This window comes from Schistocerca cancellata, chromosome 10 (assembly GCF_023864275.1).
Source record: "Schistocerca cancellata isolate TAMUIC-IGC-003103 chromosome 10, iqSchCanc2.1, whole genome shotgun sequence".
Lineage (NCBI taxonomy): Eukaryota > Metazoa > Arthropoda > Insecta > Orthoptera > Acrididae > Schistocerca > Schistocerca cancellata.
The window spans coordinates 73,611,141-73,632,254 of NC_064635.1; the positions used below are offsets into that span (position 1 = coordinate 73,611,141).

General features: G+C 46.4%; 1 protein-coding gene across 1 annotated transcript in view; it reads right to left on the minus strand.

The window, feature by feature from the left end:
• The window catches only part of LOC126106131 (UDP-glucosyltransferase 2-like), a 77,210-nt gene that overhangs the window by 43,301 nt on the left and 12,795 nt on the right, over positions 1-21,114 (minus strand). The window contains exons 2-3 of the mRNA XM_049912375.1: positions 10,062-10,896; positions 2,894-3,116 (exon numbers count right to left, since the gene is read on the minus strand). Coding sequence (XP_049768332.1) covers positions 2,894-3,116; positions 10,062-10,895 — 1,057 coding nt within the window. The 5' untranslated portion in view covers position 10,896. The remainder of the gene's footprint in view (positions 1-2,893; positions 3,117-10,061; positions 10,897-21,114) is intronic.

A 21,114-nucleotide genomic window follows, 5' to 3' on the forward strand; every position in this document is an offset into this window, starting at 1 on the left:
TAACAAACTGCCTATTGGCTTCTGTCTCGGGTTCTTCGGCTGACGTTCATCTAATGATTTTACTGACGTTTCGCCAGCACGAGTGACTGGCATTGTCAAAGCTTCACCCTCCACTGCCGGTGGTGAACTGGAGCCGAACTCGCGGCCGCTGACTACAGGGCTATTACAAATGACTGAAGCGATTTCATAAATTCTCTGTAGCTCCATTCATTGACATATGGTCACGACACACTACAGATACGTAGAAAAACTCATAAAGTTTTGTTCGGCTGAAGCCGCACTTCAGGTTTCTGCCGCCAGAGCGCTCGAGAGCGCAGTGAGACAAAATGGCGACAGGAGCCGAGAAAGCGTATGTCGTGCTTGAAATGCACTCACATCAGTCAGTCATAACAGTGCAACGATACTTCAGGACGAAGTTCAACAAAGATCCACCAACTGCTAGCACCATTCGGCGATGGTATGCGCAGTTTAAAGCTTCTGGATGCCTCTGTAAGGGGAAATCAACGGGTCGGCCTGCAGTGAGCGAAGAAACGGTTGAACGCGTGCGGGCAAGTTTCACGCGTAGCCCGCGGAAGTCGACGAATAAAGCAAGCAGGGAGCTAAACGTACCACAGCCGACGGCTTCGAAAATCTTATGGAAAACGCTAAAGCAGAAGCCTTACCGTTTACAGTTGCTACAAGCCCTGACACCCGATGACAAAGTCAAACGCTTTGAATTTTCGGCGCGGTTGCAACAGCTCATGGAAGAGGATGCGTTCAGTGCGAAACTTGTTTTCAGTGATGAAGCAACATTTTTTCTTAATGGTGAAGTGAACAGACACAATGTGCGAATCTGGGCGGTAGAGAATCCTCACGCATTCGTGCAGCAGATTCGCAATTGACCAAAAGTTAATGTGTTTTGTGCAATCTCGCAGTTTAAAGTTTACGGTCCCTTTTTCATCTGCGAAAAAAACATTACAGGACACGTGTATCTGGACATGCTGGAAAATTGGCTCTTGCCACAACTGGAGACCGACAGCGCCGACTTCATCTTTCAACAGGATGGTGCTCCACCGCACTTCCATCATGATGTTCGGCATTTCTTAAACAGGAGATTGGAAAACCGATGGATCGGTCGTAGTGGAGATCATGATCAGCAATTCGTGTCATGGCCTCCACGCTCTCCCGACTTAACCCCATGTGATTACTTTCTGTGGGGTTATGTGAAAGATTCAGTGTTTAAACCTCCGCTACCAAGAAACGTGCCAGAACTGCGAGCTCGCTTCAACGATGCTTTCGAACTCATTGATGGGGACATGCTGCGCCGAGTGTGGGAGGAACTTGATTATCGGCTTGATGTCTGCCGAATCACTAAAGGGGCACATATCGAACATTTGTGAATGCTTAAAAAAACTTTTTGAGTTTTTGTATGTGTGTGCAAAGCATTGTGAAAATATCTCAAATAATAAAGTTATTGTAGAGCTGTGAAATCGCTTCAGTCATTTGTAATAACCCTGTATATGTAGCTGGCACGCTAATGTCCGAGGGCTTCTCCTCGGTCATTTCCGGTGCGGTTCTCCTCTTGCTACCTGCGACGGTCGTTCGCTGCAGTACGGGAAGCCAGGATCCGTTTACCTTAAGGCTTTCCTCTTTCTTGTTGAAGCTGTTCCCGTGTTTTTGTATTTCTACAGCTTCTCTGAACAAGCGGTTGTGATAGTGCTTCTTTACAGCCAGAACTTCCGTGTCGGCGAATTTTATTACTTGGTCGGTCTCACTCGTGGTTGCGAAACGTCAGTAAAATCATTAGATGAACGTCGGCCGAAGAACCCGAGACAGAAGCCAATAGGCAGTTTGTCAAGGCAACGTTATGAACCTGGAGGGTCAGGAACCCATTTTCTCCAAGACTGTACGAGACAGTGGACCTCATAGGCTTCAGCAGCCGGCAACCGACACCACATGAAATGCTGTCCTATGATATTAAAAAACAAGAAACTCACCTCGACTGCGGAAAAAACACCTAGTGTTTACCTAGGTTTCGGCGTAAAAGAAATGACGAAAAAGTATGAAGAAATCTGATGATCTGGGGATTTTCACATGCGTGCGCTGATTGGCGAGCGCGGTTGGTGAAGCTGTTCATCTTTTCTTTTTTCGTCATTTCTTTTACGATGAATGTGATTTTAGCCCGTTGAACACGTCACGTTTTATCCCTATACCTTTATCTGCTGTCATAGATAGCTTCATATATGTTTCTTTCCTAACATAAGCAACCGTGTGCGGTTATTTTTAAGCTTCATCTCCTATGTAGCTCATCACTCATTCTATCCATTCTATTTTTGAAATACGTTGATCCATGGTTGGGAATATAAGGGCTATTTAGCCACGACCCATGTATAAACTTTCACGTATTAGTATGCGCATGCGCATTCAAGTAACTTCCCTTGTCTCGCGCATGTGCACAGGTAGCGGGTCGAGCGTGTAAGTGAGCGACCATTTGTAGCTGCAGTGTATGGCGGGTCGTGGCCCATCGAACATAAGCCGGTGTGAGGTGGAGCGTACACCATTAAGTTAAGTAACGGTTTAGACTTTGTACATATGTACTGTTTGTGTTTCCCCTTTTTCGTTTATAAATGTATAGCCATGGTGTTCTTTTAATCATTGACAAAGGTCTTCTTAGGCACTTGTGGGTTTTATTGTTCTGAAGAAGGTGTAGTTATCTACGCCGAAACCTAGGTAAACACTAGGTGCTTTTTTCGCAGTCGAGGCGGGTTTCTAGTTTTTTAATATATCAACCAACGACTGCTGACGCGCTGCAATTTTGAAAGTTGCTGTCCTATGACTTTTGGGCACCCAGGGTAAATGACTTGCCCTGATAAAATGACAAAACTATAGAAAGTGGAGTGTAAAGTGCACTTGCCCAAGATATCGTTCTGGGGCGCCCACTTGATGATCTTGACGTTGGGCGGCTGACCAGGCAGGGAGTCTGACTCCCACTTCCAGAGCACCTTGTGGGGCAGCGTGGCAAAGGCCTCCAGGAAGGCGCGCCTGCTGGCTTCGTCCAGCTTGTCGCTCCGGATGTTGGTGCCTAGGCTCATGAAGATGGCCCCGTCTTTTGCTGAGTCCAGGAACTCCTTCAGGTCCTACAATAAAAAGAGATAATCATTCTATGATGATGGTTCTACATGTTTGGAGCTAGACAGTACTGTCCTTAGTGAGCCGTGCGTGGCTCGTGTTCCCTCCATAATGTATTTTACACCCTGTTTTTAACGTACTTCCACTTTTTTTTTTACTTTATTGTTATTTTAATACCTGAACAATCAGGTAGGCTGTCAGCGGCACGCTACGCCGCTCTTCAGCCACAGTGTTGACAATAACAGTACAAGATGGATAATTAGAAAGAACATAGTGACGGGCAAAAAATAGTGGTCACAGGGACACAAAAAACACGGAGCCATTCACACGCGACGATAACAACACTGAAAACACATTGACACGACGCGCAGAACACTGATGAATCCGACGGCACAAGTGAACGTAGAAGCGGGACGGCGGACACTAAAAACAGAAAATGACGTCACACACACGAGCCACAGATGGCGATGATCTCCGGTGCGCGAAAGTCCACGTAGTGTGTGCAAGTCCGGGGACCTGCCAAGAGGGGAACAGGGGTGAGGTGGGGGAGAGGGGAGAACAAGGATGCCAATGGCTGATGATATGGGGGCAGGAGGAGAGGGACAGGAGAGGGGAATCACGGGGGAGGAGCGGGGAGAAATGGAGGAGGGAGGGAAAAGGGAGAGAAGGGAGGGAGGGTGCCCAGAGGAGCAAGCACAGGCGGAGGGTGGGAGGATCAAAGTTGGTAGGAGGGGTAGAGGGAGGGGAGGAGGGCATCATCAGGGAGAGGGAGCTGGCGGAAGCTACCTCAGGAGAGGGTAAGGAGGGTGGAGAGATGGAGACCGGGTGGGACGTGGGAATACTGGCGCGGCAGTGGGTGGGGGTGGGAGAGGATCGGGGAGACGAGCGGGTGAGGAGGATCGAGTTTGCGGGAGGTGTACAGGATCTGTATCCTTTCAAGGAAAAGGAGGAGGTGGGGGATCATACAGGATCCGCGTGGGGGAGGGGAGACGGATGCGATAGGCAAGGCGGAGAGCATGGCGTTCAAGGATTTGGAGGGACTTATAAAAGGTAGGGGGGGCGGAGATCCAAGCTGGATGGGCGCAACAAAGGATAGGGCGGATGAGGGATTTATAGGTGTGGAGGATTGTGGAGGGGTCCAGAGCCCACGTACGGCCGGAAAGGAGCTTAAGGAGACGAAGTCGGGAGCGTGCCTTGGCTTGGATTGTCCGGAGATGGGGAGTCCACGAGAGGCGACGGTCGAGGGTGACGCTAAGGTACTTAAGGGTGGGAGTGAGGGCAATAGGACGGCCATAGACGGTGAGATAGAAATCAAGGAGGCGGAAGGAAGGGGTGGTTTTGCCTACAATGATCGCCTGGGTTTTGGAGGGATTGACCTTGAGCAACCACTGGTTGCACCAAGCGGTGAACTGGTCAAGATGGGATTGGAGAAGGTCTTGGGAGAATTGCAGGGTGGGGGCAAGGGCAAGGAAGGCGGTGTCATCGGCAAACTGGAGAAGGTGGACGGGGGGTGACGGCGGCGGCATGTCCGCCGTCGTACTTCCACCTCACTACGTTGATTTAAATTACTACTGTCACTGAGCTGCTGCTTTGCCTGGCCGTGAACGGCGTTAGCAGCGCTTATCGATATATCCCCTCTCGTAGTATCTTTGCTTGACTGCTATTACTTCCCGGTGGTTGTCTGTCGTAAGCGAGTTCGGAGAGGGAGTTCCCGTCGCGAGTCAGGGTCTGGCAGTCAGTTGGAACGCGTCTGGAGCGCAGTCCGGACCTGCCAGTCGGGGAGTTGCAATGCCGCAATAGTGCAGTCGGGTTGGAGCAGCAGTGAGGTCTGCTTTGACGTGGCCCGCCCGACCATTGCCACCACGCATCACTTGAGCCGGTCTTGGTGGATCGTCGATCGGTCGTCCTACCGGACGACGCATTTTGGCTCGCCGATCCATCATGAGTCAGCTGTGTGTTCAAATGGCTCTGAGAACTATGGGACTTAATTTCTACGGTCATCAGTCCCCTAGAACTTAGAACTCCTTAATCCTAACTAACCTAAGGACATCACACACATCCATGCCCGAGGCAGGATTCGAACCTGCGACCGTAGCGGTTACGCGGTTCCAGACTGTAGCGCCTAGAACCGCTCGACCACTCCGGCCGGCTCAGCTGTGTGTCTGTGCATCGACTCCCAATTTGTCTTCGTGCGTGTTTAGTTACTGCTGTGTGTCGCTTAAGTCTTCGTCCAGGTGTTTGTAAAAATGTGTGTGTAGTTGGTGTCATTTTCACTTACAATTCGTTTTAAATGTTGTTGGCGTACTGGCAGTCGGTCGGTCGGTTGTTGCGGACGAGGGAAGATGTCTCCGCGCGGTGCAGTCGGCTGGGTCCGCTGGCAGCCCTTGCACAATGTCGGAGCTTGTGTGGAGCTGTCCGATCGCTAAGAGCTTCGTGGTTCACCGACCCAGGACGTCAAAGTTGAGCAGTGGTTTCAACTAGCCAGGCCACGTCCATTTATGTTGTGGTGGTTCGGTTCGGTGGTTCGCTGTTGGGAGGTTTTCCTGTGAGCAACACCGAGTGTTTCTACGGCTGAAATTTAGCCGCCATGCGGTGCAATTAACTATTTTGGTTGACTACTATTCGAGTGCACCAGTGGAATTTTCTGCCTTTTGACCGTTAGTGTTCTGGTTACCTGCCCTGGGTACTGACGTAAGTTCAGGCAGTGTCCTTTTCTCACCTGTTTTCGCTGTTCAACATGGTGTGTGCTATTTTGACAGCTAGTACATACTCCATTGTGGATTATCACGTTTGTAACCCTTACTGTTTGAGTTCTCATGTACTGACTGATGGGAAGCAAGTCGTTATGTCGGTCGGTTCTCAACTGTCCCCTGGTTGGGTTCCAACCGATCAAGTGTAGTTGGGCTCACCACCTGTCTCGCCTAAGTGAACGGGGGCAGACCGACCTCCCTGGAGGCTTCAGAGTGCCACCGGTGTTTAATTATATGTTTTCAGCTGCTTAAAATTTAAGGCTTGTAGTTATTTTCCTTTTTTTCTTAAAAATTTTGCAAATTCTTAAATTTATCTTTCAAGCTTAAACATTGGGGTCCTCTGCCCTTAAAGATTATGGTAATATATTTTAAAATTTTGAAACTTAATTGTGGCCGTGATCCATTTGTGTTGCACCTTGCATATGTTTGTTCTATCTACTTTGCGGTGATGTTTTTTTTTAAATTGTTTTATTGCTATCATAATTGGACGTTTATCTTATTGATTTGTTAAGATTTCTTGTTTGGAGGCCTTCAGCCGTGAAAGAATTGCATTCGGTAAAGGTCCGGCTATGTGCCGCTTTGGTTGTAAAAGTGTTATTAAATTACAATAAATTACAATTAGAAGATGAAACTGACCCCAACCTATTTGGCCCTTTCCACAATCCTAATTACCTGTCCTGCTCAGCGGGTTTAGAACCAATTTTTATTTGAAATTCTGTCACCGGTCGCCGAGCACAATGAAAGAAACGTACACAATGTGATCATAACTGGTCAGTCTTGTTAGATGGAAGTGATCTGAGGTACTTATGGAAGGAAAAATGTTAACCTAGCAGCACCTGAAAATGCGATCCAAGTTATAGCTGGAAAAGAGTGGGGCCTTTAACTTTTTAGATTTGGCCGTCAAAAGGGAGGCAGGAAAGCCCAGCTTTGGCGGCTTCAGAAATAAACACACTCCCACGTAATACTGGAGGAGAGATTGTGCCACGCAGCTCCTCATACTTCCACGCAGAGTATGAAATTTGGAAGAGAACTAGGGGTTATTAAGCATGAAGGAGCCGAAAATGGATACAGCAAGCAGGATATTCTACTACGTTAAAAAAAATATAAAACAAAATTACTAACGCAAATAGTGGATGAAAGAAAATAGCGAAAGCTGAGACGAAATACGCTCTTGGTCATAGAAAGGGCGAGTGTCAGCAATAACAGAGAATTTTTTTCCAGACTATGTAATGACAGCATATCGAAATGAAGCGGAAATTGCATACATCATGGCAAAAAAGGAGCAATATAATAATTCTGAACTGTTTGTAGTATATAACTTACGGCGTTTGGCATACGCATTGAAACGGCAAACATGAGCTTCGTACAACAGAGCAATTTTAATGGCCAGTAGTGTACCTTTCTCGGAACATGAATGTGATTTTGTCGTAAAACATAAAACTTGCTCGGCCGAGGTTCGAATTGCAGTCTTCGACGTCCTGAAACAGTAGACAACAATCAACTGTCTGAAATTTCCTGGCAGTGGGAGTAGGTGGTCGTTAGCCTACTGAGTTTGTCGGTCTCAAAGGGGCCAACAAGATGCGTGATTAGCATTGCACAAATACTGAAGCAGCCGTACCTCAGTAATAATAAATATGTATAGTTTTGACGATGCTTATCGGATCATATTTGCGAGCCTCTAAAATAAATAAATCGGTTATTTAAATTTTACCTTTCCCTCGTCACAAATAATTTCAGCGAGAAGATATAAAAACTTGGAGGTCTGCCTATGACTTTCTAATTCTGGCAGAGACAGCAAAGGACTTGGAAGAGCAGCTGAATAGAATGGAGGGGGTAAAACATGAACATGGACAATGGCAAAACAAGGATAATGGAATGTAGTCGAATTGAACCCGGTGATGCAGAGGGAATAAGATTAGGACACGAGACGACGTTTGTTATTAGGGCAGCAAAATAACTGCTGACGGTCGAAGCAGAGAGGATACAAACTGTAGACTGGCAATGGCAAAAAAAGCATTTTTGAAGAAGAGAAGTTTGTGAACATCGAATAAAGATTTAAGTGTCAAGAAGGCTTTTCTGAAAGTATTTATGTGAAGTGCACCCATGTATGGAAGTGAAACATGGACGATAAACAGTTTAGACAAGAAGAGAATAGAAGCTGTCGAAATGCGGTGCTACAGAAGAATGCTGACGATTAGATGGGTAGATCGCGATGAGTAATGAGGAGGTAGTGAATGGTGTTGAAGAGAAAAGAAATTTGAGACACGACTAAAATAAGGGATCAGTTGATAAGACACATTCTGAGACATCAAGGGATTACCAAATTTTAGTATGGGACGGACGTTTGGGGGGGGGGGGGAGGGGGGTTAAAAATATAGGCGGAGGCCAAGAGGCGAATACAGTACCTAAACAGATCAGAAGGATGGACGGTACAGTAGTTATTTGAAGATGAAGAGGCTTGCGTGGGATGGAGTAGCATGGAGAGCTGCATCAAACCAGTCTTTAGGCTGAAGAGAACACCAACGAACAACAAATAATTTTATATATTCATTTATCTTACGAAGGTCAGAGTCATAGTTTCTTCTCTTACAATGAAGTAGGCGTTTTAAACATTTTAGATTATGTCACCTGTGACGAACATTTAAAAAGTTTTAAATTTAATGCTGGGTACAACACTTAACTCTTTCGAACCGAATGCGTCCGTTAGGATCCATTACATTTTTTAGATAGTTCAGCAAAATATCCACGAAAGGACACTGGTTCCACATGGCACCATTGAGTTCTTGTTGTAAACTACACTACATCACTAGATGGCAGCGCCAACAGAATTATGAGTATACAGGACCATTAGAATAAAAAAAACTGATGTAATTGAAAAAACTGAAATCATGTTTAATATGTTGGTATAAGAATTTGCAAGTCACAAATAATGTTTTAATTTTTTTCCTAATGCAACGAAAAATGTGAGCGGGAAAAGGTTAAGAATAACTGTAGCATTAGTAGAGCAAAGAGCATCAACAACAGGACAAAAACACCAAATTGTTTTAATCTACGAAAAGTAGAATAAGAAAGACAAATTGCTCGCAGGCAGTTCAGCAATGGAAGGATTGGGCAGCAATGGACGTGTGGAGAGGAGCATGATGAAGAGAGAGGGGAAAGAAAGTATGGTAAATGAGTGAGATATGACAAGACAAGAAGTGAAAACGGGGGAAGATGCGAGCATTTGCTTTACTGTGTCTCAGAGAGAACTGGCCATATATGTTGATTTTTTAGGGAAAAGTTTTGAAGTTGACAATATTTGACAATGTGGACTGCTTCAGCATCTTCTGATGTGCAACAGGGTATTGCATCGTGTGCGGGTAGCTTATTGCAGAAGGAAGAGGAGGATTTTTCTAACCATACAATGAAGGCATTCACGACCGGATGGTACTGTCGTTGATAATTCTTCCGGGTTATATGGCCGTGGTCCAGGGAATACTTCTATTCCTAACGCTTCGTCCAATACTACGTTAGACATCCTCAGAGGTATGGCTGTCCAACGTAGTATTGGACGAAACGTTAGGAATAGAAGAATTCCATGGACCACGGCCATATAACCCGGAAGAATTATCAACAACGATTTTCCTAATATTTATTTTATGGAGTATCACAGTTAGATTATCAGATATGTTAGACATTGAGTTGTGTTTATGTTGAGATGACAGGTATTTAATTTCTGATGCGATGTATGAGGTACCAGGTCTACTTTGGAGTCAATGAAGTTGATAACAACGCACGTTAGTCATGTAATTTGTGTGAGTACAAACATCAATCTAAGGCACTGCAGTCATGGACTGTGCGGCTGATCCCGGCGGAGGTTCGAGTCCTCCCTCGGGTATGGGTGTGTGTGTTTGTCCTTAGGCTAATTTAGGTTAAATAGTGTGTAAGCTTAGGGACTGATGACCTTAGCAGTTAAGTCCCATAAGATTTCACACACATTTGAACATTTTTGAACAAACATCAAACTGAGCGTTTGAGACACTGACATGGTCAATTAAGAAGTAGCAATTGTTAACGCACATAAGAGTTCAGGGTCGTTTCTATTTGTCTAGAGTCCACACATCATGGCATGTTGCGTTACTCTGCAGTACACTCTTTTCACGATGTGCAACAAATTTTAAAATCTGAACTTGGAAGAGTAAAATGTTACTAGGTTCAACTCACCTTGGGTAGGGGCTGTGGAGGTTTCGCTTGCAGCCCTCCAATCTCAATGATGGCCGGCACCAGCGGCTTGGGGTAGTCCGTGCTGAAGTGGGTGTTGACCATCACGAAGCTGACGTTCTTCTCGACCTCGCTGGGCAGCGGCGTAGAGTCGCCGAAGAACTTCCTGCTGAGCTCATCCTGCTGCGGCATGTACAAAAACCTGCGGTACAGCCAAACATAAGTGTCGAGCAGGAAGTTTTGCATCCTCTGCGTGAATGTCATATGGTCGGTCAGAGGCAGAATGTAAGTGTTCACATAGGACGGGTTCTGGAAGTTTCCCATCAGCTCGTACGCCCACGGAGGACCTGGGTAGCCTGTGATGCCGATTACTGGAGGGTTGCCGAATTTGCTGACGAAACCCAGGACGCATTCCTGCGCGACGAATTCTGTGATGATCAGATCGAACGTCTCGTTTTTCGCCAATTCTAGCAGCTGTCGAGCACCTTTCGAACTTAAGGTGTGACGGCATGTGACTAGTCCCCAGTTGAAAACCTCCTCAACCATGGTCATCTTGTCCATTTCTGCGAAGCTCTCGTAGTCGAACGCTTCTTGTATGGCCTCGTAGGCTCCTTCTATCAGGATTTCCCGGTGGTTAGGAGACGGTTTCTTCTCCTGGTCTGGAGCGAACACGGTCACTTGATGACCGCGTTTGGCGAGCTCGAGGGTGAAGCGGCGGTTGAAGATGTGGTGGCTGCGAGTGACGCTGGTCATCAGGCAGAGGATCTTGGCCGACTCACAGAGGCCCACCAGCCACAGCACCAGTATGGCTGATGCCCAGACTGTGGTCTTCCCCATCCTGAAACAGTGGGACACCATCGACTCATGACGGAAAAATATTAGCTGTTAATGACTCACCATCTGCATCAGGAGGGCGACAGGAAACGAATGTTCGGGAAATGCAGAGATCAATTTTCTGTGAAATGTATGTATTGAAAGGTCCCCTTAGAAAAATTAATGAATTACTGTGCTGATAAACTTCTTACATTATTTGATTTTCAAACAACTGAACGTACTCAGACATTTCGCTCTTTACCTATTCTGATCAACACTAAACTGGCACACAATATTTTTAGCGCAACGCAATCTGACTTGCAACAATCCCTACAAAAGAATGGCCCTGATTAACATTAACCTATACCTTTCACCAATCACTTACCTCACAAAAATCTTCGTTACTCGAACTGATGCAATACGGCGAGCGCCACAACTGCCAGCTAAATAAAAGATTCAAACTACTGAAGGTTGCCATTTTTGAACTACTGAAGGCACTAACTACTGATAGGCATAGCAAATGAAAGATTTTGATAGAGAACAAACAATGTATTTACCTTAATAGTGTCCAAAAGTCGCAATATATATATAGCAGTTCATTACATCCAGTCTTACAAATTTACTGTCTCTGATGGACACACGTCCAGATCATCCTCTCTCAAAACTCCGCCGTTTCTCTCCCAACATCCACCACTGCTGGCGGCTCACCTCCAACTGCGCAACGCTACGCGCTGTTAACAGCCAACTGCCAAACACTACAATAGCAAATTCCAACAATGCAAACCAGCCACAGACTGCACACAGCACAGTCAGTGATTTTCATATAGAGCGCTACGTGGCGTTACCAACATAAAAACCTAAACAGCCTACTTACAGTATTACACTCCACAAAATGGACATCGTCGACATTCAAGAAATGTCCAGAACGAACCATTAACTTGCAACGTGAACATCAAATGAAAAATGGTAAGTTATAAAATTGGGATTTACAAAAAGCACAGTGACCCGTACACGGCTTGTGTTCATGCCATTTATTGTTTGTCATCTTCTGTTACGGTACTGTCGCTTCGTTTTCTTATTCCATTTACTGATGTCACTAACTTCCTGCCTTACTTGCCTGTGAGTGGCAGCAGCAGCGCGTATCGATAAGTGCACTGTCGTACCATCTCTGGAGCGAAAAAATTTCTGGGTCGTTGTGTGTCTGGCAGCTCAGTCTGAGTCGTACCAGCAGTGCAGTTGGGACGCACCAGCAATGTAGTCGGGGATGGAGCCCCAGCGAGGTCCACACAGCCAGTACCAGCGGGAATGACCGTTGGTTGGTCGTTCGGTTGGTCGAAACATCGACGACGTGTATTTGGGTCTGTTTCTTCCTGTGCAGAGATGTCGGTTGTGTTCCGCCTGCATGGTTGGGTCCGAGCCAGTGTCTCTTGGACGTCGTCCGTTCGAAGGAAGTCAGTGAGTTGGATACGCACCAGCAACGCAGTCGCGATGGAGCACCAGTCGCGGACGGACCAACAGTTGAGTGGGTCGGTTGGCGTGAAGTTGGGTTGGAGCAGCTGGCGGCATGCACGCGCGGTTGGAGTGTGAGGTGCCGCCTCTGAGTGCTACGAAGTTCGTCGCTCACCGATCTTGGACGTGAAAGTTGAGTCTTAGCTTAACTTACTATTGAGCCTCAACTGTTTACACGTCTTCGTTTGTTTCTGTGTGTCGTTGTATTGAAACCTTGTGGTCGTTTTGCTGGATGCGTCCAGCGGAACTGATTTGGTTGATTGTTCGATTGGCTGTCTGTCGGTTGGGTTGCCTTCCGATTAAGAGATTGTTGGTCAGACTGCCTGTCTCACCTAAACGGGCGTTAGAATTACAATCCCAGGCCGACTCTTGGGAACTTCTGAGCGCCGTTCCTTGTGTGCTATGTAGTAATTTCCGTGTTTGGATTTTAGTCATTTGGTTGATGTGTGGCCTTCAGCCGAGTTTTAATGTCTCTTAAATTAATGTCTTTGTCTTGCCCTTAAGGCATGATATTGTTTTTCTTATGGCGACCTTGAGCCGAATTTTACATCAAATCCTTTAAGGTCTTTAGCCATTAAATATTGCGTTGATGTGTTGCCTTCAGCCGAGTTTTAATATCTCTTAAATTAATGTTCTTGTCTTGCCCTTAAGGCATACGGTTGTGATGTTTTGGTATCGGGCCCTCAGCCGAATTTGTTCCAATTGTTTTAAGATTAGGTCTTCTGCCGTCGGATTGAAACACTTCTTACTGCTTATGCGACCTCCAGCCGAGTCCCATTAAAATTAAAGTGCTAAGGCCTTCAGCCTGTTTAGATTGAAGATTTAGAAAATATTTTGGGTGACACCTCCAGAAGAATGTCAATTTCTTACTTAGGCCTTGCGTCTTGGATTTTGAGTGTGGCCTTCAGCCGATCTAAAGCTAACCAAAGGAAGTGGATTAAAGTTTTGAGTGTTTTGCATCCTTGTTGTAATACTGTGTGTTGGTGAATAAAGTTTTTAAGTTGAGTGCAACTGACAGTAACCATTTTTTGGCCCCTTTCCACAACCTAATCCGCTCTGGCCTGCTGGCCCAGGTGTTTCAGACAGGATGTTCAGCTAGGCATCCACTCTTATAGAAGGCATACAGAATCATATTGCTCTCCCTTACGCCCATTTTCCCACTCTTGGTTGCTGTGACGTTATTATTCCCTACTGCCCTTTCAATATCACGCACACGAGAAAGAATCGTAGGGGATACAACACCTCCAACTTCTCGCAGCACAATAACTTTCCAGCCAATTTACGATCCAGATTAACAGTCCGCATAATTGCATACGAATGCGTTAAGGCATTGATGTTGGCTGATTTCACTACAACTCTATTGGCACTTCTAATTTCCGCGGTTTCTTTCATATGCGTTACCTCTTCAAACTCCGAGTGCTTGGAGTTGTTTATGCCATCTACAAATTTAAGGGCTGATTTTTCGCAGTTTGCTGTGCACCGTCAAGTTGACGCTTTATTTGCAATTTCGTTATCTTACGTCTTTATGTAGCAGTGTTTAAAGTTGCGTAACTATCCACTGCATCCCTTGAAATCATTGTAATCTATGTTGCGCACAATTTCAAGAGTGTCACATAGCAGGTCACTGTCATGCACGTCCTGTAAATTGTATCGAACCTTCTTGAAACGCGCAAAACTACACTACTGGCCATTAAAATTGCTACACCAAGGAGAAATGCAGATCATAAACGTGTATTCAATGGACAAATATATTATACTAGATTTGACATGTGATTACATTTTCACGCAATTTGGTTGCATAGATCCTGAGAAATCAGTACCCAGAACAACCATCCCTGACCGTAATAACGGCCTTGATACGCCTGGACATTGAGTCAAACAGAGCTTGGATGGCGTGTACAGGTACAGCTGCCCATGCAGCTTCAACCACAGTCATCAAGAGTAGTAACTGACGTATTGTGACGAGCCAGTTGCTCGGCCACCATTGACCAGACGTTTTCAGTTGGTGAGAGATCTGGAGAATGTGCTGGCCAGGGCAGCAGTCGAACATCCAGAAAGGCCCGTACAGTACCTGCAACATGCGGTTGTGCATTATCCTGCAGAAATGTCGGGTTTCGCAGGGATCGAATGAAGGGTAGAGCTACGGGTCGTAACACATCTGAAATGTAACATCCACTGTTCAAAGTGCCGTCAATGCGAACAAGAGGTGACCGAGACGTGTAACCAATGGCACCCCATACCATCACGCCAGGTGATACGCCAGTATGGCGATGACGAATACACGCTCCCAAACTGCGTTCACCGTTATATCGCCAAACACGGATGCGACCATCATGATGCTCTAAACAGAACCTGGATTGATCCGAAAAAATGACGTTTTGCCATTCGTGCACCCAGGTTCGTCGTTGAGTACACCATCGCAGGCGCTCCTGTCTGTGATGCAGCGTCAAGGGTAACCGCAGCCATGGTCTCCGAGCTGATAGTCCATGCTGCTGCCAACGTCATCAAACTGTTCGTGCAGATGGTTGTCGTCTTGCAAACGTCCCCATCTGTTGACTGAGGGATCGAGAGGTGGCTGCTCGATCCGTTACAGCCATGCGGATAAGATGCCTGTCATCTCGACTGCTAGTGATACGAGGGCGTTGGGATGCAGCACGGCTTTCCGTACTACCCTCCCGAATCCACCGATTCCATATTCTGCTAACAGTCATTGGATCTCGACCAACGCGAGCAGTAATGTCACGATACGATAAACCGCAATTGCTATAGGCTATAATCAGACCTTTATGGAAGTCGGAAACGTGATGGTACACATTTCTCCACCTTACACGAGGCATCACAACAACGTTTCACCAGCCAACGCCGGTTAACTGCTGTTTGTGTATGAGAAATCGGTTGGACACGTTCCTCATGTCAGCACTTTGTAGGTGTCGCCACCGGCGCCAACCTTGTGCCAATGCTCTGAAAAGCTAATCATTTGCATATCACAGCATCTTCTTCCTGTCGGTTAAATTTCGCGTCTGTAGCACGTCATCTTCGTGGAGTAGCAATTTTAATGGCCAGTAGTGTACTTTTCGTAACAAGTGTGCCTGTTTCTCCCTTTAAAAACTACAGTTTTTCTGATGCACTACACGATCGTATTGCTGCGGACTTATTCGAAATCTGCTCATTATTCTTTCTTTTTTTACTACGTTGCGGTTGCTCTTGTATGTACATAATTATGTTCAGTACCTGCTCCTTGGACAGTTGTCCTTTACTACATTTCACTAGAGACGTGATTTATGGCTCCCTGTCCGACAAGAATGATGAACTACACGGCTCGACCCCTGTTTCAATATCTCATTCACTCGTTAAGCACGTACTGTCGTCATTGTACTCCTCATGTACATTGTCCGCACAGTCTAGCGGTTACGTCGCCACACATTCCTCTGACTCAGCTTGCGGAAACGCTAATATTTCATCTGCTACTTCTTCCTCACTTTGCGAAATTCCTTGCTTTCCTTTCGGACGAAATGTCAACTTCTGGAACTTTAGTTGTGTATATAATGCAATATTTGCTTTGTTTACCATCGCCATTGCTCTGCTTTGTATCAACACCACTAGTACTGTAGCCCTGTTGTGTGTTACTCGTCGACTAAGCAGTTCAACTACGCTTCGTAGCCTCGTGCTGTGCTCACTATTGGATACCTCCAGTTATGCCTCTGTTACCATTAATAGCCAATATTGTTGTGGACTGGCAAGACAGCCAATCCACTAGGAGGAAGCCGAAAGGCACGCGTTTAATCTCACGCAGGCTGGCGTGAGGTCGGGAACAGGGCAAGTAAATGAGACTAGCAAAACGTACGTAGCTGCTGGAATACTTTAATCCATAATTGGTGAACATCGCTCTTGACGGTACATGTTTTACAGCATCAATAGTAACTGATAATGGCGCCTTGCTAGGTCGTAGCAAATGACGTAGCTGAAGGCTATGCTAACTATCGTCTCGGCAAGTGAGAGCGTAATTTGTCAGTGAACCATAGCTAGCAAAGTCGGCTGTACAACTGGGGCGAGTGCTAGGAAGTCTCTAGACCTGCCGTGTGGCGGCGCTCGGTCTGCAATCACTGATAGTGGCGACACGCGGGTCCGACGTATACTAACGGACCGCGGCCGATTTAAAGGCTACTACCTAGCAAGTGTGGTGTCTGGCGGTGACACCACAAATATTGTTGCTGCATGGTAGACAATATTTCGGGCATCGAATGCCGTAAACATCATTGACCTTTTCCGACCTCGCACTCAAGGGGTTCCTTGTAAGTGTAGCACCATACAAGACTATTTGCTTCTATCAAGAATATTACTGTCATTGTGTATTACTGAGCATCACGAATCTACAGCTATAAAGAGTTATGCATATCTCAGTTATGAAGAATACATACGGTAAATGAAGTTACTAATTTTTCTTCTTTTTGTAGATGTGTGGCCGTTTTTGTTAGCCACCTGTACTACTGACACATCGCAAAAAGCCTCATTTTTATCAGTTCCGTTGCTCAATAGTGTGTGACACATATTGGATTGTTTGGGGAACGAGACTAGACAGCGAGGTCATCGGTCTCATCGGATTAGGGAGGGACGGGGACGGAAGTCGGCCGTGCCCTTTCACAGGAACCATCCCAGCATTTGCCTGGAACGATTTAGGGAAATCACGGTGTGGTGTGCATATTGTAAGACCTTCGGTACACACACCATTAGATTATTTGACATGTCGCTCTAACGAAGTAGGCGAGTGTCAGCAATATGTCTCGTGGTCTTATTGTGGCGTGTTTATCTTCTGCCGTTAGGTCAGACGATAGAAATGCCACTTGCACGCTTAGAGTAGCAGATTGACGATGACCAACTTTAAACAGAACTTGATTAATTTTCACACACATTTATTAAAATAATAAGAAGCATAAACATTACGTAACTTGATTCTGGATGCTATTTACAATTGACAATCTGAAGTTCCTTTGGTCTTGATACGTTAATCTTATTCTCACATATCTCTGATACTTGACAAAGTGTCTATAGATTTATCTTCATGGCTATGTACAGGAATATGGTAATCTTATTAGGCGCAGACTGAAACTTGACTATGGACTGGTACAGACTAATGCAGACTGGTACAGACTGGTGCAGACTGGTACAGACTGACTAATCGGAGGTCTGTACACTCGTTATAATACCTCGCACGTTCAGGTATCACTGTGCGAGTGTGATCCGAGAGGAGAAAATGTTCTACATTAGCAGCAATCTCATTGACTGCGTTACATATTAATATGCGGATCGGTGGAAGCAGAATTTGGTCCGTCTCTAAGGCAGCGCCATCTCATAGTGCGGAGATGGACGAGCGCTGCGCCTGCGCTGTTGTGCTTAGCGGGGCGCGCTCTAGTGGGAAAGTTGTGTATGCGCTGACTACGCGGAACTATGTACACAACACACGGAAAACCTAAATCAGGATGACGGGACGCGGGATTCAACCGTCGTCCTCCCGAATGCGAGTCCAGTGTCTAACTGCTGCGCCAATTCGCTCGGTGTGTGACACATACCAAGCCTATTTACATAACAGACAGAGGTGATAAGAAAAATGTCTCACTCTTCGTCAGAGTGAGACCTTGTCATAAATGTAAAACAAACTACAAAGGCAGGAACTACAAGAGAGGGACGTTATGCTTCACATGAGCCTTTGTCACAAAATTCCCCATTCATTCTAGAAACATCCCCCAGGCTGCGGCTAAGCCATGTCTCTGCAATATCCTAGTTCTGCAAGGTTCGCAGGAGAGCTTCTGTGAAGTTTGGAAGGTAGGAGACGAGGTACTGGCGGAATCAAAGCTGTGAGGACGGGGCGTGAGTCGTGCTTGGGTGGCTCAGTTGGTAGAGCGCTTGCCCGTGAAAGGCAAAGGTCTCGAGTTCGAGTCTTAGTCCGGCAAGCAGTTTTAATCTAACAGGAAGTTTCAAAATTCCCCATGTCTGCCTTTATAAAACGAATCAAGAAATATATCACTGTCACCCAGAAAATATTAGATACAGGCGGCCTGGTAGATGCCATTTTCCTTGACTTCCAGAAGGCGTTCGATACAGTTCCGCACTGTCGCCTGATAAACAAAGTGAGAGCCTACGGAATATCAGACCAGCCGTGTGGCTGGATTGAAGCGTTTTTAGCAAACAGAACACAGCATGTTGTTCTCAATGGAGAGACGTCTACAGACGTTAAAGTAACCTCTGGCGTGCCGCAAGGGAGTGTTATGGGGCCATTGCTTTTCACAATATATATAAATGACCTAGTAGATAGTGTCGCAAGTTCCATGTGGCTTTTCGCGGATGATGCTGTAGTATACAGAGAAGTTGCAGCATTAGAAAATTGTAGCGAAATGCAGGAAGATCTGCAGCGGATAGGCACTTGGTGCAGGGAGTGGCAACTGACCCTTAACATGGATAAATGTAATGTATTGCGAATACATAGAAAGAAGGATCCTTTATTGTATGATTATATCATAGCGGAACAAACACTGGTACCAGTTACTTCTGTAAAATATCTGGGAGTATGTGTGCGGAACGATTTGAAGTGGAATGATCATATAAAATTAATTGTTGGTAATGCGGGTACCAGGTTGAGATTCGTTGGGAGAGTCCTTAGAAAATGTAGTCCATCAACAAGAGAGGTGGCTTACAAAACACTCGTTCAACCTATACTTGAGTATTGCTCATCAGTGTGGGATCCGTGCCAGGACGGGTTGACGGAGGAGATAGAGAAGATCCAAAGAACAGCGGCGCGTTTTGTCACAGGGATATTTGGTAACCGTGATAGCGTTACGGAGATGTTTAGCAAACTCAAAAAAATGGCTCTGAGCACTATGGGACTTACCAGCTGTGTTCATCAGTCCCCTAGAACTTAGAACTACTTAAACCTAACTAACCTAAGGACATCACACACATCCATGCCCAAGGCAGGATTTGAACCTGCGACCGTAGCAGTTGCGCAGTTCCGGATTGCGTGCCTAGAACCGCGAAACCACCGCGGCCGGCTAGCAAACTCAACGTAGACTCTGCAAGAGTGGCGCTCTGTCGAGGTTTAGAGAGGGTGCATTTCTGGATGAGGTATCGAATATATTGCTTCCCCCTACTTTATACACCCCGAGGTGATCACGAATCTAAAATTAGAGAGATTCAAGCGCGCTCGGAGGCTTTCCGACAGTCGTTCTTCCCGCGAACCATACGTGACTGGAAGAGGAAAGGGAGGTAGAGTGGCACGATAAGTGCCCTCTGCCACACACCGTTTGGTGGCTTGCGTAGTATAAATGTAGATGTCTCTCGTGTAATAGCTCACAGCTTTAAACCGAGCGAGGTGGCGCAGTGGTTAGCACACTGGACTCGCATTCGGGAGGACGACGGTTCAATCCCGTCTCCAGCCATCCTGATTTAGGTTTTCCGTGATTTCCCTAAATCGTTTCAGGCAAATGCCGGGATGGTTCCTTTGAAAGGGCACGGCCGATTTCCTTCCCAATCCTTCCCTAACCCGAGCTTGCGCTCCGTCTCTAATGACCTCGTTGTCGACGGGACGTTAAACACTAACCACCACCACCACAACCACCACAGCTTTAAGTATAGGGAAATTCGTATTGATATTGCGACGAACCTCAAGTCTTTGTTCTTCGCATACCATCTACAGATGGAATAAGATATACAATACAAATCCCCCGACGGCGAGCTACAAACCATGCGTTGACTACTGGATTAAGATTCGTGTTCAGTTGAGAGTGAAGCTTGGCGAGTTGCTCTCGAGAGGGCTTCTCGGTAAAAACTCGCAAGTGGCTGGGGCCTGAAGCTAGGCGCAAATTGAGACGCGTATAGCGCGTGTGGCGGGGCACAGCGCTGCACGCATTTTTATAGCTTCACAGGTTCAAATGGGACCGCGCAAAGTGGTGGCTCTGAGCACTATGGGACTTAACATCTATGGTCATCAGTCCCCTAGAACTTAGAACTACTTAAACCTAACGAACCTAAGGACAGCACACAACACCCAGCCATCACGAGGCAGAGAAAATCCCTGACCCCGCCGGGAATCGAACCCGGGAACCCGGGCGTGGGAAGCGAGAACGCTACCGCACGACCACGAGATGCGGGCGCGCGCAAAGTGGGACGCGACGCTTCGGGGGTCACACCTGTTCCTGCGCCAGGTCGCGAGGCGTTGTGGTCGTGGCACAGTTTCTCGCGTCGCGCGAGTTCTGCCGGAAGGGTGAGGCGGCGAGCGGGAAGGCAGTCCTTCCGCTGCTCACTTCGCCTCGGCGCATGTTGTCAGTGGAATACGGCCTTACTTTATGTTGAATTTTATTATAACTGAATAGCGTTTAGATTTTCGCCATAAAGGTGGGCCGCAAGATGAGACGCAGGCCCGTGAGGTGACGCAGGGGGTCTCACGCCAAATTCCTCACGGCAGCGTGAGTCACGGCGAAAATCATCGCAAGTTGGATCGCAGTTTCAGTACGCAGTTTGCTGAGGAACTTTGGCTCTGGCAGAGATGGCGACTCCTTCTGCTATGTTAATAGATATAAGTTCAGAATCGGATTCCGATTCTGAGTTTCAGTTCGGAACTGCGTGTTTCATCGCACTGATGAAAGAAAAAGCAGAAAAAAGTGCGTACAGGAAAAGAAGGCTAAGTCATGGGGAATTCGCTTTAACTAAGAAATTTGATGATGAAAAACTCACGAACTATTTT